Source organism: Rutilus rutilus (assembly GCF_951802725.1).
Source record: "Rutilus rutilus genome assembly, chromosome: 4".
NCBI lineage: Eukaryota > Metazoa > Chordata > Actinopteri > Cypriniformes > Leuciscidae > Rutilus > Rutilus rutilus.
In genome coordinates, this window is record NC_140212.1 from 19,291,346 (window position 1) to 19,315,878 (window position 24,533).

General features: G+C 35.1%; 2 protein-coding genes across 2 annotated transcripts in view; one reads left to right on the forward strand and one right to left on the reverse strand.

The window, feature by feature from the left end:
- scyl2 (SCY1 like pseudokinase 2) lies at positions 1–19,939 on the forward strand. Its single transcript, XM_084406418.1, has 18 exons — positions 1–135; positions 2,263–2,458; positions 3,336–3,493; positions 4,284–4,428; positions 7,492–7,641; positions 7,724–7,945; positions 9,593–9,709; positions 9,848–9,973; positions 11,148–11,324; positions 11,855–11,977; positions 12,161–12,274; positions 12,386–12,518; positions 12,920–13,038; positions 13,179–13,279; positions 13,523–13,601; positions 13,682–13,771; positions 13,852–13,971; positions 17,276–19,939. The coding sequence occupies exons 2-18, from the start codon at positions 2,282–2,284 to the stop codon at positions 17,915–17,917; spliced, it is 2,793 nt and encodes a 930-aa protein (XP_084262544.1). The 5' UTR covers positions 1–135; positions 2,263–2,281; the 3' UTR covers positions 17,918–19,939.
- The window catches only part of LOC311288833 (uncharacterized protein), a 22,416-nt gene continuing 16,963 nt past the window's right edge, over positions 19,081–24,533 (reverse strand). The window contains exons 8-13 of the mRNA XM_084406429.1: positions 23,826–23,931; positions 23,605–23,710; positions 23,335–23,413; positions 21,102–21,165; positions 20,758–20,878; positions 19,081–20,675 (exon numbers count right to left, since the gene is read on the reverse strand). Coding sequence (XP_084262555.1) covers positions 20,614–20,675; positions 20,758–20,878; positions 21,102–21,165; positions 23,335–23,413; positions 23,605–23,710; positions 23,826–23,931 — 538 coding nt within the window. The 3' untranslated portion in view covers positions 19,081–20,613. The remainder of the gene's footprint in view (positions 20,676–20,757; positions 20,879–21,101; positions 21,166–23,334; positions 23,414–23,604; positions 23,711–23,825; positions 23,932–24,533) is intronic.

Below are 24,533 nucleotides of genomic sequence, written 5' to 3' on the forward strand. Positions count from 1 at the left end.
ACACCGCGGAATCTCTCAGGTGTTTTGATGAAGTGTCATGGAGGCTGTTAGCCACCACCACTGCTGACGGTTTTGTTACTGTCTAAATCCTGGTTTTAATCACCCAGTCTCACTGTCAGCTCCTCTAGTGTAAAGGTAAGACTGAACTCTATGTGTTTATGAGCTGGATACTGATCCTGAGACTGTATTCGGCGGTTATTGATCAGTTCTGTGTAGTGACGCTTCACTCCATTAGCTTTAGCCTGTTAGCTCAGCTGCTGTCGGGTTTTATTGTGTGTTTTACATTGTGAAGATAATAATATATTTATTGTTTAGTTGGTTTCTCACATGTAATTGATTCCCAATTAATGCTTTAGTGTTTTGTTTTCTTGAGAAACACAAATATTCACATTAATATTTAAACGTCTCTGTCTGTGTCTCTAAACCAACTGAACTGCCTACTTTGACAGCATTTTTGGTATCATAAATATAATTCAAGTTTCATTTCTTCATGTGTTCATGTGGTTTGTTTAGTGTCAAAACGCTGATGTTTGCTGAATTTTGATGGTAAAGGGCAGTTTATTCCGCCAATAAAGTCTTGTCAACTTATGTCATTTGAGTCTCAAACTTCATTCATTATATGTTAAATGTTAAACACGTCACACTTTTCCTTATGCTGCCACTGTGTGACTTCCTTTTAACAAACACAGAAATTAATAATAATATTCTGAATAATAAATCGATATAATGACAGCATTCATTTAAAATTATATTAATAGTACTAACATTCTTAATAAATTCACTCTCTTACGATGCTTTTATGTTTAATGGCTTAATTTCACTCATAATTTATGATTAAATGTGGTATTACTTTATTTTAGCAGTAGTTTCTATTAATAGTCAGTGTTATTTTAGTGTCAGTTAGGCTATACTGTTAGAGTTGTTGTTGATATTTTGAATTAGATTTTATTTTCTAGTTTCATTTTAAGTTTTGTTAAATGTTTAGTAATTTTGTTTTGTATTTTTGCCATTTCTGTTGTTATTTTTAAATATATAGTTGTTGTTTTTTAAAGTTTTTTTTTAATTTGAGGTATTTGAATACTTCAACCTAAACAAAAATGTAAACTGTTGCCTCGGAATGCCTGCTTATGTTTTTTATGGATTCAGTAATAATAATAACCCCACTAATAGTAGGCCTACTTTCTACTATTCTACAATATACTTGCCATAGTAGTAACTGTAAATTATACATAATTTTATTTCTATTTTACTTTTGTTTAATTTCATTTTTAGTAGGTTTTTATTAGTTACTGTTTTTTTTTTGTAGTTGGTTTTGCATTTTACATTTACAGATTAGGGATATATAAGTATCAAACTTTTAACTAATAATAATAATAGATGTAGGTTTATTATTTTTTATTACTCATAAGTTGGTCAGAATTTGTTTTAAACTTTACTCTTCTATTTGTTTTGTGATATCTGCTCAAAATCCAGATCCACATTACAGTGTTGAAACAACCATTACAAGAGACTAGATGTGTGCAGCTGACAGAACAGTGCATTGCTTATTTCTCTCATGCTGTCAGCATGAATAAATTCGTTTATTTTGAGCCAGGAACGCTCAGACCCTGCTGAGAATTCGCAGTGACAGATTTTCAGATGTGTTTAAGTCTATTTTTGTCGCATTATTTCTTTCTACGCAGCAGCCTACTAGTCTGTGTAAATGAAAAGTACCCAGTTTAGGGTCGGCCGTACCCTTGAGTCGTTCTCCGATTGAACATTTTCCCGGATTGTTAAGACTTCTGCTCGGCTGTCAATACTTCTGCAAAGCTTGTAAACACACAGATTGAGATTTCATTTTTAAAAGGGTCAGAAGATGTTCAGAATTTTTTTTTTTTTTTTTGTGCATATAATGAAAGGCAATGGGGTCCAAAATGTTTATCACCTGCTTTGTACAGATTTCTTTGCTAACACTAACTGTTAAACTAGTTGCTTTTTTCATTTCTTCTAGTTTATATGTATGTATGTATGTGTATATATATATATATATATATATATATATATATATATTACTATTTAGGTTTAATTTATTTCAAATTGTTTCAAATTTGAAATGTTACCATGGTACCATATCCATGTTTTGTATTATTTTGTCTTTATTTCAATCAACAAAAATGTTTTAATAGATTTGGTTAACGATAATAACCCTGAGCTCATCCTATTCGCTGTGTGGTTGACCAACGGGAAGCATGAAAACGATGATGAAATAACTTCCTGTTTCAGGTGAGCATCCAGTAAAATCATGGAGTCCATGCTCAATAAACTAAAGAGCACCGTCACTAAGGTGACGGCCGACATGACCAGCACCATCATGGGCAACCCTGTCACGCGCGAGTTTGAGGTGGGCCGACACATCGCCAGCGGGGGTCCAGGAATGAGCTGGAGGATCTACAACGGCACAAAGAAATCCACCAAACAGGTGCGCCAGTTATTTCTTATTGGAACTTTAACTCTGTCAGTCTTGTCATGTATATCACTCATATAGGACACCATCATGTTACATTTCGGTACGTTGTTTACAGTGAAAGAGGAAGTCTTTTAAGTGATGTAATCGTCATGACAGAGAATTGTCACTTGCTTCCTCACATTGCCACAATCGTACGTTTGTTGATGATATACATTTTTTGATGTTTTTAAAATGAAATGAAGTGAATTCAGTTCATGTCACAGTGATAAAATCATTTAGATGGCCAAAATATAGGCTATGTGGTTCTGTTTGAAGTTGTGAATGATTTGCAATAGTCTTAGAAGCATACATTAGAATAGGTTGGTATATTCCTAAATAAATGTAATTATTGCTTATTAAGTATGCATTTTTTTGTTGTTGAATGTGCATATAAACAGATATTTATGCAAAATAAATATAAATGTAAATATATTTCCATAAATTATTTGTTGAATGTACAGATGTACATATACTATTGCAAAATAGATATACATTTAAATATTTTAATTTGTTGAATGTGCAGATGGACAATGTATTAGTGCAAATTAAATTTAAATATTTTAATTATTTGTTGAATGTGCAGATGTTCAGATATTGTTTCAAAATAAATATAAATTAAAATATTTTAATTATTTGTGGAATGTGCAGATGTACATAATATATTGTTGCAAATTAAATATACATTTAAATATTTTAATTATTTGTTGAGTGTACAGATATGTTTTGCAAAGTAAATATGAATTTAACCATTTTTTTTTTAAATAAATCCTTTGTTGAATGTACGAATGCTCTTGCAAATGAAATATACATTTAAGTATTTTGAAATAAATTTTCTTTCTATTTCCCTCAGGAAGTGGCAGTTTTTGTGCTCGATAAGAAGATCATTGATCGCTATCAGAAGTTTGAGAAGGATCAGATTATTGATTCCCTAAAGAAAGGAGTTCAACAGCTGACCCGGTTACGACACCCGCGCCTCCTCACGGTTCAGCATCCGCTGGAGGAGTCCAGGTGACCACAGCGTGAACGCATTAACGCATGCTAACACAACATCTGCCTACATTGTGGGAAGCTTAGGACAGGCAATCGGATATGCTTATGGTGCCATTTAGGTCAGCTCATTACATTTTGAACAAAACCACAGTGTGATCACCACTGCAATGCAAATTATCTTTCTTATCCACGTCAAAGTATTTTTGAATTGATTTATGAAATAAAATGCTTTGGGAGCAAAGAGTCTACTCTTAAAATAAAGAAAATTTTAGCTCTGAGCTCTTTTATCAAGATTTGGCTCCTGTGCTTCTACAATCAATATGTGTGTGTGTGTGGATGCAGCAGTTCATCCTGGGGAAAATCTCTCCTGAATAATACATGGATCTCTTAGATGTGAGACTCAAGCTGTAGTCCTGATGTTACGGTCAATGCAGGCAGAGATCTTCTAACAGCTTATCCTAACTAAACACAATCCGATAAGATTCAGTGACGAGCAGTTTGTCTGTCCACACTAGATGCGACAAGGCTATAAGACACAGCAAAAATCGTTCACAAATCACAGCCAATCAGAAGAGCCTGTGAACCGCAAGCACACTGCTGTCTCACACTCGTAATGAAAAGGATAAGTACATAATCCAATGAATAAAAGTAACATTATTTAAAATAACGTCAGTGAATGATAGCGACACAGAGGAACCATATTGTTGGAATCACATTCAAAATGTTTCCAAGGCTACGAACATAAGCGGCGCTTTTATCTGTCTGTCATTGCTGTTCTCACTGGATGTCTTTGTCTCTTTATCTCTAGAGACTGTCTGGCGTTCTGCACAGAGCCCGTGTTTGCCAGTCTAGCCAATGTGCTCGGCCAATGGGACAATCTCCCTAGTCCTGTTCCCATAGACATCAAAGAATACAAACTCTATGATGTAGAGACAAAATACGGCTTACTGCAGGTGAGAGTTTCTTATACACGTAAAAAAAAGTAGATACAACAGCAATCGTTTCATGTGCACTTGGCTTTAGAGGTAACAAAAATGAGAAACTACTGTTTTTACTAAATAATTCATATAGTGCCATTTAACACAATTATAAGATTACGTTTGCTGCTTTTACACACTTTTTATTGCCTGTTTACTTTCATTGTTGTAAATGCTATTTTTGCTGAATTTTTAAGTAAAAAAAAAAAAACTCAAGGGACAAGATTTATGATTTACAAATATATTATGTGGTAATTAGCAATATGTCAGTAGAGAGAAAGTTTTATTGTAATAGAGTAATGTAAATAATCATTCATTTTATTTTAAATAAAATAAATCTTTTTATTATATTAAATATATTATATTTATGTTTATATTAATATATACAGTGGAATTCGCACTTCATTTAATGGTGTAAAAATGGATTTGATTAGATTGTGAAAACTGGGCTTATATTTTTTATTTATTTTATACAGGAAATATGGATGGATGGATGGATGGATGGGAAGATAGATGGGGAGAGAGAGATGGATGATGGATGGATGGATGGATGGGTAGATGGATAGATAGAGAGAGAGATGGGTAGATAGATAGATGGGTAGATAGAGAGAGAGAGGTAGAAAGAGAGAGGTATAGATAGATGGGTAGATAGATAGATGGGTAGATAGATGGGTAGATAGATAGGTAGATAGGTAGATGGGTAGATATGTAGATGGGTAGATAGATAGATGGATAGATGGATGGATGGATGGATAGATAGATAGATAAATAGATAGATAGTTGGGTAGATGGATGGATGGATGGATGGATGGATGGATGGATGGATGGATGGATGGATGGATAGATGGGTTAGATATATGGTTAGATAGATAGATAGATGTTTAGATAGATAGATAGATAGATAGATAGATAGATAGATGGATAGATAGATGGGTAGATAGATGGGTAGATAGATGGGTAGATAGATAGATGGGTAGATAGATAGATGGATAGATAGATAGATAGGTAGATAGATGGGTAGATAGATGGGTAGATGGATAGATGGATGGATGGATGGATGGGTAGATAGATGGGTAGATAGATAGATGGTAGATAGATAGATGGGTTAGATAGATGGTTAGATAGATAGATAGATGGTTAGATAGATAGATAGATAGATAGATAGATAGATAGATAGATAGATAGATAGATGGGTAGATAGATGGGTAGAAAGATGGGTAGATAGATGGGTAGATAGATAGATAGATAGATAGATAGATAGATAGATAGGTAGATAGATGGGTAGATAGATAGATAGATGGATGGATAGATAGATGGGTAGATAGATAGATAGATAGATAGATAGATAGATGGATGGATAGTAGGGGTGGGAATCTTTTACCATCTCACGATTCGATTCGATTCCGATTCTTGAGGCCACGATTCGATTCAAAATCGATTTAAGATTCAAAAAGATTTTCGATTCAAAACAATTCGATTTTATTCATAATGATTTGAATCAGGTTTCTGATCATGATCTACTCTCATCTGCTTTGCAATACAGAATGACAAACGGAGACATTAAAGTGTCTTTTTCACATTTATTAAGTTCAATTCTCAGGGAAGTGCCTTTTATCAAAAACATTGAAAAAATATTTTTACTTGGTACTTTTAAAGCAAAGTATTTATGATGACCCATAACGAACTTACTTCCAATACTTCCTATATTAATTGTATTAATAAAACAAATGGAAGTGATTTGGCAAGTCAACTGTAAGGTTACATTTGCCAGCATATGTCCCAACATTGCTGAGAACCAACAGGAAAATAAATGTGTGCCTGTACTAGCAGCGTACTTGTAGTACATTAACAAACTTCAGCATATTCTGAATCTCTAGCATTTAATAATAGACTTCTAACCAACATCCTCTTGTCATTTCCAATGAGCAATATAATCCTTCAGACAAAAAAAAAAGCATTTTGCTGTAGCAAATTCACAAACAGTTTTCGTTCAAAAATATAGAATTATGTACCAGAAGCTATCATAACGTATAATGCTTGTGGACTTATGCATATTCTGAATAATTTGTAACATACAAAGTCGCTCTTGACTTATACACAACTAAATAATAAAGAGTTATGACTTGAAATGTTTGCTGTATACCACAATCAAAAATAGCAAAGAAAGTGAATGAACATCTGCAGAGAGTAACTTACAGTCAAAATGTAACTTTTTGTGACTGGCATTGCACATATTGCATACAGATCAGATCGGTTTACACAGCATATTGATGTGAAAACTAAACAATATAGAAATTAGCTCTCATACAAAAAAATACTAAATAGATCACAATGAAATTGCCAATGTTCCATACGTTAGCTTTTAACGAAGACATTCTCTGGTGCCGTTCGGATTTGGCGCTCAGCCATCATGCGTCTGTTATGTCTTATGTGCGCGTCTCTGTTATGTGCACACCACAGACTGTCCGCGCACTGCACGTCCGCTTCAGAGTTCCGCCTTTTGCGTTCCTTCAATGATACGTTATTAGAATTTTTTTTTTTTTTTTATTTTTTTTTTTTTTAGAAAATCGATTTTTGACATTTGTGAATCGATTCAGAATCGTCCACGTCCCGAATCGCGATTCATCTAAGAATCGATTTTTTTCCCCACCCCTAATGGATAGATAGATGGGTAGATAGATGGGTAGATAGATGGATAGATAGATAGATAGATAGATAGATAGATAGATAGATAGATAGATAGATAGATAGATAGATAGATGGGTAGATGGGTAGATGGGTAGATAGATTTATAGAAGTTTTATTGTAATAATGTAAATAATCATTCATTTTATTTAAAATAAAATAAATATTTTTGATCATATTAAATATATAAATTATATTAAATATAAAATTATATCATACAAAATTAAACATTGTTTATATATATTAAATAATATAAAAATAAATGCAGTCCATGAAATGCTACCATGCTTTTTGTTTTAGATTTGTAGCTGATGAGATAACGCTCTCTTTGTCTCTCTCTGTTTTCTCTCTCAGGTCTCAGAGGGTTTGTCGTTCCTCCACAGTGGGGTTAAGATGGTTCATGGTAACTTGTGTCCAGAGAACATCATCTTGAATAAGAGCGGAGCCTGGAAGATCATGGGCTTTGACTTCAGTATCTCCTCGAATAACCCGTCTGACGCTGAGGTTAGGAACTGTCCCAGAGATCATTGTCTGCCTGGTTGAAACTTTGTAAGCGAATATGTGTCTGTGTGTTTCTGCCTTTTAGCCCAAGTATGGGTGTAAAGAGTGGGACCCCAATCTACCGCCTCTCTGCCTCCCGAACCCAGAATATGTCGCTCCTGAGTACATCCTGTCCGTCAGCTGTGACGTGTCCTCTGACATGTACTCACTGGGGGTGTTGATCCACGCCGTGTTTAATGAAGGCAAGGCCGTCTTTCACGTCAACAAGCAGGACATATTCAAGAGCTTCAGCCGACAACTGGACCAGGTGAGGAGCTGATAACTTCTGCACACCTGGGGAATTATCGTCCTGTTTTAAAGCATGTTACCCCTTCCCATTTTGTCCTAAAACAGTGTTTCACAGTAAACTAGTGCTATGATAATAGTATGGTAATGTGGTATCCAAATCTAAAAAAAAAACAGCAGTGCCACAGCATTTTATAATATACACTACCAGTCAAAAGTTTGAGGAAAAAATTTATATATTATATTATATTATATGCCGTATATAATCATATGTTATCTCTCTCTCTCTCTCTCTCTCTCTCTCTCTCTCTCTCTCTCTCTCTCTCTCTATGTAATCTTTTTAAGTAGTTTCTTATGCTCGCCAAGGCTGCATTTATTTGATCAAAAATACAATAAAACCAGTAATATTGTGAATTATTATTATTATTATTATTATTACAGTTTTAAAAAACTATTTCTATTTTAATATATATTCCTGTGATAATTTCTTGAGTCTTCAGTTTCACATCCTTCAGAAATCATTGTAATATGTTGATTTGTTGCTCATTTATTAATTATCAGTTGCTATTAATATTTTAAATTTGACTTTTCTTTTTTTAAATATAATATTTGACAATACTACTGTTATTACTGTATTTTTGATCAAATAATTGCAGCTTTGGTGAGCATAAGAGATTATAAAAAAAAAAAACTTGTAATCATGTTTTAAATTTAACACATAAGAATTGATTATCAACATTTAATAATTACTGATGAAATCATTAAACAAAAACAACAATAATTTATAGGTGAACTTTAAATGATTAAAGGGGGCCTATTATGCTCGTTTATATTATGCATTCATATTATGCTCAGTTAATATTTCTTATGGGGTCTACTAGAATTCATCATTTAATGTTCAAAAAACTAAATTTTCTTATAGTTTAAATGGTTGCAGCAATAAACTGTTTTCACCCTTTGTGTGAATGCTCTGTTTCTGTTTCTGTTTCTTTAAAACCCGCCTTCCAAAAAGCATAGTCTGCGCTGATTGGTCAGCCGGCCACAGTCTGTTGTTATTAGCCTACCTCTTAGAGCGTGTTTTGGAAATGTAACGCCAATTTAAACATTCAAGCGATTTTAAACCATTAATTTGGTACTCGTGCAACTACAAATTGGTATTTAACACTTAATTATTGCATTTCTGTACCTGAATACTACTGTTAGACCTTAATTTATTTGTAACTTTGGTCTATTGTATTTATCTATGCTTTTAATTTGCATATTTGTTCTTATTTTATGACTGACTGTTCACTTGTCTTTAATAGATCGTTGCTGATCCAATCCGTGACTCAAAAACTGTAACTAGAACCGTGAGTTTTGTGATCCGTTGCACCCGTAGTGCTTACTGATATAAAGAAGAACTCCCTTTGGAGAGGACTTTGTGCTTTGTAACCTTGTAGACATTTTCATGCTCAAACAGCAACATTCCACACTAAATAAAGTTGAAAATGTTACAAAAACATAATAGGACCCCTTTAAAACCACAACAGAAGAGCCACAACATTCAACTCTTGCTATGAGAAACAAGGCATGCGAACAATAGTGTTATTGTGATACTTCAGTTTTTATCGTACCCTAATTATATAATTGTGACAATCCTAAAACATGTGCATTTCATTATCGTGTGCAGCTGAGCCATCTGAGTCCAGGAGTGTTGAGTCAGATCCCAGAGGAGGTCCGGGAACACGTGAAGATGTTGCTCAGCGTCACCTCCAACGTGCGTCCAGACGCAGATCAGATGACAAAGGTCAGTGTTTTCCCTCTTTGCTGGTTTTCTTCAACTTTCAGTTTTTTTGGTATTAAGTATCTGTACTGATTAAATCATAATACATGATTTCGTAAGACCATGACTGAGAGTGACGTTTCATTCTATGTGTGTGTTCAGATTCCTTTTTTCGATGATGTTGGAGCGATGACTCTTCAGTACTTCGACTCGCTTTTCCAGCGGGACAACTTGCAGAAGTCTCAGTTTTACAAAAGCCTCCCGAAAGTTCTGCCCAAGTTGCCCAAGGCAAGAACAAACATTTGCACAAAGACATTCAGCTAGAAAATAGCAATATAAAATGCAGGGCCTTTTGAAATCTGTTTTATTTTTTCCCAAATTCCGTGTTGTCCGATTGAATTTTTCTGCATTCTGATTTAATGGTTTAATTACATTTTAATAATTAAAAATCACGTCTGATTAATTTCACTAATTTCACTAAGTTCACTTTTTATCAATGGATTCCGTCCACAATTTCCGCATCATGGAAATCTACAGTGGAATTCGCACTTCATTTAATGGTGCAAAAATGGATTTGATTAGATTGTGAAATCTGGACATATATTTTTATTTATTTTATACAGGAAAGATGGATGGATGGATGGATGGGTGGATGGATGGATGGATGGATGGGTGGGTGGGTGGGTGGATGGATAGATAGATGGATGGGTAGATAGATGGGTAGAGAGATGGGTAGAGAGAGAGAGAGAGAGATAGAGAGATGGGTAGAGAGAGAGCGAGAGAGAGAGAGAGATAGATAGATAGATAGAGAGATAGATAGAGAGAGAGAGGGGTAGAAAGAGATGGGTAGGTAGAGAGAGAGATGGGTAGGTAGATAGATGGGTAGATAGATGGGTAGAGAGAGAGAGAGAGAGAGATGGATAGATAGATAGAGAGATAGAGAGATGGATAGATAGAGAGATAGAGAGATGGGTAGAGAGAGAGAGAGATAGAGAGATGGATAGATAGATGGAGAGATAGAGAGATGGATAGAGAGATAGATAGATAGATAGATAGATAGATAGATAGATAGATAGATAGATAGATAGATAGATAGATACAGAGATGGATAGATAGATAGATAGAGAGAGAGAGATGGATAGATAGATGGATGGATGGATGGATGGATGGATAGATAGATAGATATAGAGATGGATAGATAGATAGATATAGAGATAGATAGATAGATAGATAGATAGATAGATAGATAGATAGATAGATAGATAGATATTTCTTCCGCACTCATATGGTTGTAAGCAAAAATAAGACTAAGTAAGCTCAATTTTGATTTCATGGTCACTTAAAAAAGATGTGTGTTTTGAATATTAATACATAATTTTTGTGTATGTCTAGAAATATTGACACGTTGCTGGAGTGGATTTATATGTTCAAGTATTTTATGGCTCTGTTTTTCTGTCCTCAGAGAGTGGTGGTATACAGAATCCTCCCGGCGCTCACGTCTGAGTTTGTGAATCCTGACATGGTTCCATTCGTCCTTCCAAACGTGCTGCTCATCGCTGAGGAATGCACTAAGGAGGAATACATCCGCCTTGTTCTCCCAGACCTCACCCCAGTCTTTAAACAGCAGGAGCCCGTACAGGTACACACACATACATCACTGATGCCAAACTGATTTGAATTATTTCCCCCACAAGTGAGCCCTTACTCTAGTTAACCTCTTTGGCCCTGTCCTAAATGGCACACTTGATGTGCACTTGCTATGGCCGCTGCGTGCCTGTGTAATCCATTAGGTTCATGTTTGTAATTCATTTCTCTATTTCACGCTATCAGGCCAGCAACATGGTGAGTGAGGTTTGAACCTTTGTCTTTGTGGTAGTTTATTTCATCGTAATATTTGTATTATGATTAGTTCATATTTTTATTTATTGTATTTTGTCTGTACTTGTTTGTTTCCACAGTTTCCACTGATCTTTTAATGTGGTTTTCATGAGTTATTTTATTTTATTTTTATTTTTTCGGTTCTTTTTTTTTTTTTTTGTATTGTTGTTGTTTGTTTATCTTCCCCCCCCCAGTGTTAAATTTCATGAGATGGCTTTTAGGAATCATATTATTTCATATATTCATATATTATATCATATATTATTTTTTATTTTTTTTTCACATATCCAGATTTTGCTGATATTTCTACAAAAGATGGACCTGCTTTTGACCAAAACGCCTCCTGAAGACATCAAGAACAGTGTTCTGCCCATGGTGTACAGGGCAGTGGAGGCCCCCTCTATTCAAATACAGGTGACCACACAGTAAACTTGTTTGGATGAGAACATTTATTTTTATTTTATAATTCATAAATATCAGTACCAGTCGATTGAATTTTCATTATCCGAACAATGCATTGTGATGTATCTATGTAGATTTAGAATTTATGTATTTCAAAATCTAACATGTTTTTTTGTTGTTTTTTGTTCTAAACAGGAACTTTGTCTGAATATCATTCCCACGTTTGCCAATCTGATTGAGTACCCATCTATGAAAAACGCACTTATCCCTCGTATCAAATCTGCCTGTTTACAGACATCCTCGCTAGCGGTTTGTGTTCTTATGTCTCTAGTAACAAGTGAATGTTCTATATGTCAATGAAAGATTTAGGAGAGTAGCTCTAAAATGAGAATAGTTTCTCTGTTGGTTGTCCTCTTTCAGGTGAGGGTGAACTCTCTTGTGTGCCTAGGCAAGATTCTGGAATACCTGGATAAATGGTACGTCATTGATGAAATTTTACCATTCCTTCAACAAATTCCATCCAGGGAACCAGCAGTGCTCATGGGCATTCTGGGTAATTCAACTTCTTTTACTCTTTTTCATCACTTTTTTTGTGCCTGACTAAGGCTTTCAAGCTTCAAAAGAACATTAAAAGCATCATCATATTGTTCTTTATTTGAAATTGAATTAATAACATTAAGTTGAATAATAATCCTATCATCTTATGCCTTAAAGGGATAGTTCACCCAAAAATGAAAATTAGCCCACGATTTACTCACCCTGAAGTCATCCTAGCATGACATTCTTCTTTCAGACGAATACAATCAGAGTTATATTAAAAAATGTCCTGGCTCTTCCAGGCTTTATAATGGGAGTGAATGGGTGTATGTCTTTGGAAGTCCATCAAAGCGCATCCATAAGCATCCATAAGCAGTTATAAAAATGTATGTGCTGTTCTTTTTTAATTTTTTTTAGGCATCTACAAGTGCACTTTCACCCATAAGAAATTGGGCATCCCAAAAGAGCACCTGGCTGGAAAGAGTTTACCTCATCTGGTGTCACTTAGTATTGATAACAACCTTAACCTTAACCAGGTGAGGTTCACATAAACTTCGTTTTTTTCTTGTTTACCCACCGAATATAAACTTGATTCAGTGTCACCTCAGATCATTTGTAAAGATTACGTGTACACATATACTTTTGTAAACTGTTTTCTGTCTCTGGTGTGTTTCAGTTTAACTCTTTCATGGCTGTGATCAAGGACATGTTGAGTCGCATGGAGTCGGAGCATAAGACCAAATTAGAGCAGCTGCACATCATGCAGGAGCAGCAGAGGTGTTACTTCAGTTATTTCTCTATTTATTCCTTCTTCTTAACAGGCTGTTTGATTAATAAAATAATTTTGATTTTGATGTTGCAAGAAGCTTATTCCGCAGCTTTTTCTGGTCAAGAACTGCCCACTTAAACAGGCAGAGGCCTTCTGATAGACGTATAAAATAAATATAGTCATTTGAACATGACACGAGTGCAGCAAACAAACAGTTAACTTATGAGTAATGAGTATTGTGTCTTTTCCAGGAGTTTAAACATTACAAACCCGTTGAACCATTCAGAGGAGACTAAAAACACACCCAGCCCTGCCACAAAAGTCAGAGATGTAAGTAAATACACCGCAAACTCACAGCTTTTAATTGTGGCCACACTGTGAAATTAACTGTTCTCTTTGCTTTCTGATAGATTGATGAGATCTTTGGTGGCAGTTCAGGAAGTGCAGGTGTGAATGGTAACCAGAATGGTTCCTCATCAACTGTTTCACAACCCTCACGAGTGAGTTACCCTTTATAATATTAATGGTTGTTGGCATTAGACCTGGTTGATGTACTAACTGTTGTTTGTGGTATGTTCAGGTATCTCTTACCCTGGAAGAAAAGCAGCGTTTGGCTAAAGAACAGGAACAGGCTGCCAAACTAAGAAGCCAGCAGCCACTTGCTCCACAGAGCATCAAACCAGCCACAACAACACCTCAGGTAACACATGCACTCAAGAGGGGACCATGGGAAACCTATTATCACTTTCACGCATGGAATCCGTTTTTGCAGTAAAATTACCAGATTATCTTCTACAGTAAAAGGTACCATATCTTGATATTCACACTAGCTGCCATATACCATATTTGTCATTGTCAAGTCTTAGTTTAGTTAAAACAAGTTGTGTCTTAGTTTAGTCTTAGTAAGGCTACAATTTTAGTCTTAGAAAGACTAGCTCAGATCGAATATAGTGTTATTCATGCGTTTTATTTCTGTTTACGTTCACTTAAAGGGTTAGTTCACCCAAACATTTAATTTCCATTAATTACTCGCCCTCAAGTCGTTCCAATCTTCGGAACACAAATTATGATGTTTTTGATGAAATCCGAGATGTTTCTCATCCAGCCACCGACCAACCGCTTCCAGGTTCTACGTCAGAACGTCGGCTCATTATTGGCCATCTCCTGCGTCAGCTTCACACGCATGTATCGTGGTTCTCACATGAACAGCGTCGGCCAATAATGAGCCGACGTTCTGATGTAGAACCTGGAAGCGCTACATTGTGTTTACTGCGTGATCAGCGTAGCAGGCTGACATGGAGGAGAAGGGATTGTTGAATAAAGTCGTTATTTTTGCTTGTTTTTGCACACACAAAAAGTTTTCTCGTTCCTTCATAACATTTAAGGTTTAACCTATGGAAGCTTGTTTCCGCCACTGAATAATAAATAAATAATAATAATTGCGACTTTTTATCTCACAATTGCGAGTTTACATCTCGCAATTCTGACTTTATTTCTCAGAATTGCGAGATATAAAGTCAGAATTGCGTGAAATAAAGTCGCAATTGCGTGTTATAAAGTCAGAATTGCGTGAAATAATGTCGCAATTGCGTGTTATAAAGTCAGAATTGCGTGAAATAAAGTCAGAATTGCGTGTTATAAAGTCAGAATTGCGAGTTATAAAGTCAGAATTGCGTGTTATAAAGTCAGAATTGCGAGATATAAAGTCAGAATTGCGTGTTATAAAGTCAGAATTGCGAGATATAAAGTCAGAATTGCGTGTTATAAAGTCAGAATTGCGTGTTATAAAGTCAGAATTGCGTGAAATAAAGTCGCAATTGCGTATTATAAAGTCAGAATTGCGTGTTATAAAGTCAGAATTGCGAGATATAAAGTCAGAATTGCGTGTTATAAAGTCAGAATTCTGACGTTTTTTCTCGCAATTGCCACTTTATATCACGCAATTCTGACTTTATAACACATAATTGCGAGTTTATATCTCACAATTCTGACATCTTTTCTCACAATTGTGAGATATAAACTCACAATTGTGAGATATATGTCCAATTCTAAGGGGGGAAAAAGACGTACTTTTTTATTTATTTTATTTTTTCAGAATAGTTTATCTCACAATTCTGACTTTATAACACGCAATTGCGATTTTATATCATGCAATTCTGACTTTATATCTCCCAATTGCGACTTCATTTCTCAGAATTGCGACTTTATATCTTGCAATTGCGACTTTATTTCTCAGAATTGCGACTTTTTATCTCGCAATTGCGACTTTATTTCTCACAATTCTGACTTCATATCTCGCAATTCTGAGAAAAAAGTCACAATTCTGAAATGATATATCGCAATTGTGAGAAAAAAAGTCAGAATTGTGAGATAAAAAGTCGCAATTATTATTATTTATTTATTATTCAGTGGCGGAAACAAGCTTCCATATTAACCACTGTAGTCACATGGACTATTTTAACGATGTCTTTACTAACTTTTTGGGCATTTAAAGTTGCTGCTTATGAGTGGTTCAGAAACCTCTCGGATGTCATCAAAAATATCTTAATTTGTGTTTCAAAGATGAACGAAGGTCTTACAGGTTTGGAACGGCATGAGGGTGAGTAATTAATGATAGAAACTTCATTTTTGGGTGAATTAACCTTTTAAGACATAATTGACAATGTTAACTACTAGGATACTCTCCAAGATGAGCATTTTGAGATAATTTTGTGTGGATTTGTCTGTTCAAGTGCAAGAAGACATGAAAGAAAACTCAATTCAGTATTCGTGCGCTGGCTTTCTGGGCGCTCTTCAGATATATGTTGCGCACACACAACTTCTCACACAGCACCCTAGTGCCGAATTGAGTTCTCATTCGAGTCTTCTTGCGCTTGAATATTTAAATTGGCAAGACTTAAAAAGACATCATTTCACGGCGATGCAGCACTGGCCCATCATTTTCGTCAACTGTCCCGAGCGTTGTTCACGCCTAGCCCAGCCCATCGGGCAGTCCTTATTGTCAAGCCCTGGCCAGCCGTACACTCTGAAACTACTTATATATTTGATTATTTTCCAATAAACTCTAACCCCCGGTTTCACAGACAAGGCTTAAGCTAGTCCCAGACTAAAATGCATGTTTGAGCTGTTTTAACTGAAAGCAACTTGCATTGATAGGCTATATCTTTTACACTATTACAATATATCAGTGCCATTGTTTTGTCTCAAGATTCACACCTGTAATGTTTTTTTTAAAGGCACATTTATAAAAGCTACTTAAATATCCTAATTGAACTAAGGCCTAATCCTGGCTTAATGTATGCCCTGTCTGTGAAACCAGGCCTAATGTATTGTTTTTATATAATAAATGTCCCTAAATATTGTATCTTAATATTTGATTTATGTAATGCTCCATTCTTTATTGTAAGAACAGTACATAAACCCCTCTGAATTTTTTTTTTTTTTTTTTTTTTTAAATCAAAGTTTTTGATGATGTGATTCAACTTAGTGCTAGTTGTTGGTTGCTTCAAGGTTTTTTTTTTTTTTTTTTTTTTTTGATAATTTCATGTTAAATCCCAATGAAGAAAATGAGAAGTACTTCAGGAAGCAAGGCCATCCGTCAGAAGAGAGAACGATTTTTTTCTTCAAACTTATCGTCGCTCCCTCAGCCGAAACACCATCACAGCATTGTTAGCAAGTTTATGTAATTTAAGACCTAGTTCAGTGGTTCCCAGTCCTGGTCCTGGTGCCCCCAGCACTGCACAGTTTAGATGTCTCCTTAATCAAACACATCATTAGTAAAGATTTAAAAGACCTCAGATGGGTGTCAGATAAGTGAGACAATCACTGTTGGGAACCACTGGCCAAGGTAATATAACACAAAGTATAGTGTTATAAATGTAAATTAAAAATGAAAACTAGATTTGCTATGTTAACTGTTGAAATGTGTCATCACAGTCTGTGAAAAGGGTCCATTTTGATTTGGGATGTACATGCTATAACTGAAGAATATTTCTATTGTTCAGGCAAAGGATCTGACCAGCAGTCTTCTGAACAACATGACATCCCTGAACAACCTCGGTTTAAACTCTGGGACCAGGACGATGCCCCTGCAGGGCGGCACCATTTCCTCTACCTTCCCAGCAGCACCCACCATGGGTGGAATGGGCACCATGGGCGTCAGCAATGGCTTCAATTCACCCATGGGATTCCAGACGGGAGGCATGGTGATGGCCATGAGACCCGCCACTCCTGGCCTCTATGGAGGGATGGCCACCACTACCAGTGCTCCAAATTTCAGTGCCCTCACCCAAACCCAGAACCAAAATCAAACCGGCAAACCCCCTGACATGTCCGCCCTCGACTCCCTCTTCGCTTCTAATAAACCCAAAGTCAGCCTGAACCAAATGGCCCCTAAACCGGCCCAAGGAACCATTGCACCTACTCCGTGGGTCAATCAGTTTGGTACAGGCCAGCCTTCCCAGACTGCACCCATACAGGCACCTCCAATGGGAATGACGGGAGTTCAAGGTGGTTTTGGAATGCAAGCCAACCCATTCTTCAACCCCCAGAACTTCTCGCAACCCGTGGCTTCTTCCACAATGAACACTGGCATGATAAAACAAAGTGCTTCAGTCAACAACGATTTTAAGGACCTCTTCGGATAAAACATTTGCCTTTTGTTCACATTCCCTGTTATGTGGGAATCGAAAGCGATAACAACATCAGCAGCGAAGATGACAGTCAAAATTTAGTTGGACGGTTGGACATGGTATCCTTGAAAGATGATTTGGTTTTGGTTTTTGTCTTTTTTTTGGCGGGATCTTATCATGGTGCGACTCATGTGGACTCATGTGGAATCAAAAGCAGACTGCACCAAACAAACTGTCACGTTTCTACTGAAAGCTTGGGCTCTTCTACCGAAAGCTGCTTCGGTTGGTGGATGCCTTGCATTTAGTGTATCGTTTGGCTTAAAACGCGCCCCAGAAGAAAGAATCACATACAAATTTGGCGTTACAAACTCAAGCATTTTTGTTTTCATTTCCTTTTATGCTAGAGCTTCACGTTCACTACTCGCCTGAATGAGCTGACTTCCTCTACCACAACAAACGTCATCGATGGCCTCAGAAATTTGATGTTGTCTCCCAAAAGGAAGTCTCTCAGTTGTGGTCTCCCTTGTCTGAGATATGCGATAGATAAGTACAGTGCATATTTGTACCTGAATGAGTCTTTTTATAATGTGTTATTTGTGTATATACTGTATCTGGTGATTATTGTTTGAGTTTTATACTGATAAATGATCCACTGAGGTGAAATTTATTAAAGGAAGTACACTTTTTTCATACTATAGGTGCACTTAATGTGATAGAGCTTAAAAAAAAAAAAACCTGTAGGGTTTAAGATATTTTGGGGATATTGTCAGTACTTTTAAAGTGAGTTTGTGCTTCACTGTAATGGCTTCGTTCATGAAACACTAGCAGAGTCAATTTCTGTAAATTGTCAATCTTGGGTGAATCTCATGAAAAAGGGTCGTATTTCATCCCAAAATCCAAAGATGATCCAAGGAAAAAATGTTACTGTAATAAAAAGGACTTTTTTTTTGTAAGTCAGTGTATTATTAAATTCAGTACACTACTTACAACAATACTTCATATTTACTTTACAATTTTCATTGTATTTTATTGTAATGAGAGAATGTACATTTATTACACTTACAAATTTTTTCAGATTGCAGTATTTTTACAATATTTTTTGCATTACAGTAAAGAGAATTTTTTTTTTTACAATACAGAGATGTTTTTTTATGGTATTGAGAATGAGTTTTTTTGCATTGCATTGCATAATGTGAATTGGTGGAAAATATGCTTAATTGTCAATTAAATTTCACAATGCAACAGGTTAGAAATATGCTTCTTTATTTAAAAAATATATATAATTTGCGCATTTTGGGATGAAATACGCATTTCCTGTAGTTCTTGGGAAAATCACTGGTATAATTGTAGCATTAAATTGAATGCAACAACTTGTACTAAGTTGTAACATAGAAATGTGTGTTTCATGAATGAAGCCCGATACGTTTGTTTCCCTTTCAGTTCTCTGCTGTTACTCCCTGCCCTGTGTTAAATCATCTGTGTTATCCTGTAATGTTGTGTTTTTTGGGGGCGTTACATTTAGCTACGTTTTTGTTTGTCTGTTATTACTATATGGGCAGTTTCCTGCTGTGGGAAGAGACCAACTCAATTCCATATCATGTTATTCCATATCATGACCAAACAAGCAAATCACCAAAATGTGTATTATTTCTGGAAAAGAACATGAATGAAGTGTACAGTATATAGAGGTGAACTGCCACCACTTAAGAGTGTTTTTTTTTTTTCTTTTTTTTTTTTTAATACTGATGAATCACTTTCCTGAGGAGAATCTTTAATATCCAGGCAGGTTTTATTAAAAGGGAATGCTTTTCCTGGTCTTATGAATGAGAGGCCTTATGTTGAGAATTGTGCAATAGCAGGTCTGTGATGGAGATTGTGAAAATAACTTTCTGTATGAGTGTTTCACTACATGCAGTTTTCAAATAGTCTAAATTAATGTAGATAAAACATCTGGGTTGTTTTAATTTAAAAATGTGAACTGGATTGTTGGAAAGATGGTGATTTTGGAATCAAATAAATTGATTATTTAAAGGGTAATGCCTTTACACTTCCTAAGTAATTTATTTGTTTTATTTTTTGAGTATTGAAACAATAGTGTAAAAATTGATTTCCTTAAACAAGTAGAAGAAATTGAAAATTATTTTATGGATAAAAAATATGTTTATCAGCAACAAGCCAACAACAGTTGGTCTAGCTAGGTTTTACTGAGTGGTAAGAGAATTTAGACAGACATTACAAATGTTTATTAGGGGATCTCATGAAATTTGTCTAGAAAAGTGCACATTTCACCCTAAAAGTAAGGAAATTAAGCCCATTTTGTGGACCTTTAAAAAATGACAGTTTCCATGACAATTAAGCACATTTCAGTAAAGAGGAAAAATATGATACAAGTTATAATCTTATAGTCTTATATTATCCTTAAAAAAAATGAAAGCTGAAAGCAATCATAAGATATTATACCTGCAATCTTCTAATCACAGTAAAGGCATTGAAAAAAACGTTTAAGAATAAAAACAGAAATTAGTTCAAGAACATGATTACCATGATAACTTATTTTGTGGCAGTTAATAAAACAATATAGACACAGGTTTGCATGGACAAACTGAACATAATTTCAATATTTCGCATCAGACATTGCATAAACAGGAGTCCTGAGTTCACATATAGCTACAAGTAAATGAAGTAAACGTAAGAATAAAGCAAGTGAGGTCTTATTGCTGAAGGCGGCGTACAGGTCTCCTGGTGTTAGTGGACTGGTTGGTCTGGGTCATGTCTGCAACAAAACACAAGTGATTTGATTAAACAATATTTGTACTAAATAACACGTATTTCTGTTGGTTTGTGCATGAACGCACCTGAGAAGTCCAGCTCATAGCTAAACCTGCCCGCCCTGAAACTCATTGTCCCTGTGGTGTCCTGCTGGTACTGGGCTTCAATATCTTGACTTGACACACTGCAATGTCCCCGAGAGCCGCCCTACACATCCACAAAGTCCAAGTTTATGACACAGAACAGAAGGTGTGACTGTTTTAGTGTTGTTGTGCAAGAACACAGGTCAAATGTTTTAGAAAGCAGGCAGCATGATGGCCACCAAACAATCACTCATTATAGATCACTTAAGAATGCACTTGTAGCAACTTCTGCAACCATTGTTTCATAATCAACCAATGTAAAAAAAAAAAAAGGAAGATTTATTTACTTTACTAAAATCTTTCCAATTGCCATCCATGTCTTTGAACTGCCAGCGAGCTTGTGACAATGTGCTGTGATAGGAGAACAAACATTAGAATAAAAGTATTTATTGTAATGCATACATAAACAGTCATTTTGAGACTTTCTTACAGGAATAAGAACAGTTGATGGACCCCATTGACTTCCATAGTCAAAAAGTAATACTATGGAAGGCAATGGGGGTACATCAACAGTTAGGTTATTGACATTTTTCAAAATGTTTTCTTTTGTGTTCAGCAGAAGAAAGAAATTCATACATGTTTGAAACACCTTGAGGGTGAGTAAATGACAGAATTTTCATTTTTAAGTGAACTAATCCTTTAACAATGGCACTTATTTCCGCCATGGAATAAAGATATAAATAAGGTCATTTCAACTTTTTATCTCACAAGTCTCACTTTTCTTCACACACTTCTGACTTTTTTCTCAGAATTGCGTGATTTAAACTCACAATTGTGAGTTATACAGTCAGAATTGGGTGATATAAAGTCACAATAGCAAGTTATATAGTCACAATTGCGAGTTATAAAGTCAGAATTGCGTGATATGAAGTCACAAATGCAAGTTATATAGTCACAATTGTGAGTTATACAGTCAGAATTGGGTGATATAAAGTCACAATAGCAAGTTATATAGTCACGATTGTGAGTTATAAAGTCAGAATTGCATGATATGAAGTCACAATTGCAAGTTATATAGTCACAATTGTGAATTATAAAGTCAGAATTGCGTGATATGAAGTCACAATTGCAAGTTATATAGTCACAATTGTGAATTATAAAGTCAGAATTGCGTGATATGAAGTCACAAATGCAAGTTATATAGTCACAATTGAGTTAAGTCAGAATTGCGTGATATGAAGTCACAAATGCAAGTTATATAGTCACGATTGTGAGTTATTAAGTCAGAATTGTGTGATATGAAGTCACAAATGCAAGTTATATAGTCACGATTGTGAGTTATAAAGTCAGAATTGCGTGATATGAAGTCACAAATGCAAGTTATATAGTCACGATTGTGAGTTATAAAGTCAGAATTGCTGATATGAAGTCACAAATGCAAGTTATATAGTCACGATTGTGAGTTATAAAGTCAGAATTGCGTGATATGAAGTCACAAATGCAAGATATATAGTCACAATTGCGAGTTATAAAGTCAGAATTGCGTGATATGAAGTCACAAATGCAAGTTATATAGTCACAATTGCGAGTTATAAAGTCAGAATTGCGTGATATGAAGTCACAAATGCAAGTTATATAGTCACAATTGCGAGTTATAAAGTCAGAATTGCGTGATATGAAGTCACAAATGCAAGTTATATAGTCACAATTGTGAGTTATAAAGTCAGAATTGCGTGATATGAAGTCACAAATGCAAGTTATATAGTCACAATTGTGAGTTGTAAAGTCAGAATTGCGTGATATGAAGTCACAAATGCAAGTTATATAGTCACAATTGCGAGTTATAAAGTCAGAATTGCGTGATATGAAGTCACAATTGCAAGTTATATAGTCACAATTGTGAGTTATAAAGTCAGAATTGCGTGAAATGAAGTCACAATTGCAAGTTATATAGTCACAATTGTGAGTTATTAAGTCAGAATTGCGTGATATGAAGTCACAATTGCAAGTTATATAGTCACAATTGTGAGTTATAAAGTCAGAATTACGAGATATGAAGTCACAATTGTGAGTTATAAAGTCAGAATTGCGTGATATGAAGTCACAAATGCAAGTTATATAGTCACAATTGTGAGTTGTAAAGTCAGAATTGCGTGATATGAAGTCACAAATGCAAGTTATATAGTCACAATTGCGAGTTATAAAGTCAGAATTGCGTGATATGAAGTCACAATTGCAAGTTATATAGTCACAATTGTGAGTTATAAAGTCAGAATTGCGTGAAATGAAGTCACAATTGCAAGTTATATAGTCACAATTGTGAGTTATTAAGTCAGAATTGCGTGATATGAAGTCACAATTGCAAGTTATATAGTCACAATTGTGAGTTATAAAGTCAGAATTACGAGATATAAAGCCACGAGAAAAAAACGTCCGAATTGTGAGAAGTCAGAAAGCTGCTGTTATCTTTTAAATTGTTTTATTTCATGGCGGAAACGAGCTTCCATATTTATTATATTTTTATTCCATGGCAGATATTAGCTTCCATATCAATGTCTCCTTTTATTAATAGATTCGTACCTGTTTGTTTGCTGGATTCCACCAGTGGTTCTCCGGACAGCTCTTTTTGTTCCATATTTATTGTTCACTTGATACATTCCTGTAGACATGAAGATAAAGACATAAAGATGAGTAATCAATATGTTTGCATTCCTTTTCAAACACGGTTAAGTTTTAAAGCTTTAACACGTTTCTCTTAGCAGACATTCTCTATAGGTAGGCCTCTGCTTTTCCCTCATGTTAGCTGTACACTACAGACTTCTATATATAAAGATTTTTAATGCGTCTTACCCCCAAAGTAAAGAGAGTAAGAGAATCGCCTTGCTGTGAATGAAACTTGGCACTGAGGGTTGAGCTGATACAACCTCTCGATTTCTGCACTATCCAATGAACATCCCTGTAGAAAAAGTCCAATGAACTGTTAGATTAAAGTAAACATATCACTTTAACCCCCAATTTTTCAGATGAAGGAATAAGTGGATTTGGAAGTAATAACAGTGTTTAGAACTCACTGGTTTTTGGTACTCAGTCCAAATACCCTCATCACCCATGAACTCCCAGATGTACCGAGAAGAAGAATTTGTTGGGTTTGCCAAGGGAGATGGCAGAATTTGCGAACTGCATGTGATAAAAGGAAATCAAATTGTTTGTCTACGAATACAAATTTAAATATATTGGGAACTCTTCATGAAAAATTAGCAGAAGGAATTTCTCTATAAATAGGTTGTAAATAAAGGTATGAATGATTTTACAAGCCATGTATACATACATTTGTATGTTGGCTTCCTGTACAGTGTAAATACTGTGTTGCTATAAGAATTTTTAAACCATTCTTACATAAATGTCTAATTTAGTTTACGTAAGAACAATTTTATGAACAATTTTATGAATTCGTAGGTTGGGTTTGTGAAGAGTACGTGTTGCTATAAGAATTTGTAAAACCATTCTTACATAAATGTCTAATTTAGTTTACGTAAGAACTATTTTATGAACAATTTTATGAATTCGTAGGTTGGGTTTGTGAAGAGTACGTGATGCTATAAGAATTCATAAAATAGTTTTTACATCAATTTTGCATTTCATTTTCAAAAGAATGATTTTAAGAAGAAAAAAAAAATAGGTTGACTTTCAAGTTGAATTTGTGAAAATATAAATTTTGCATTCAATTTACATAAGAATGTTTTTATGAATAATTTATACATAAATTTGTTGGGTGACTT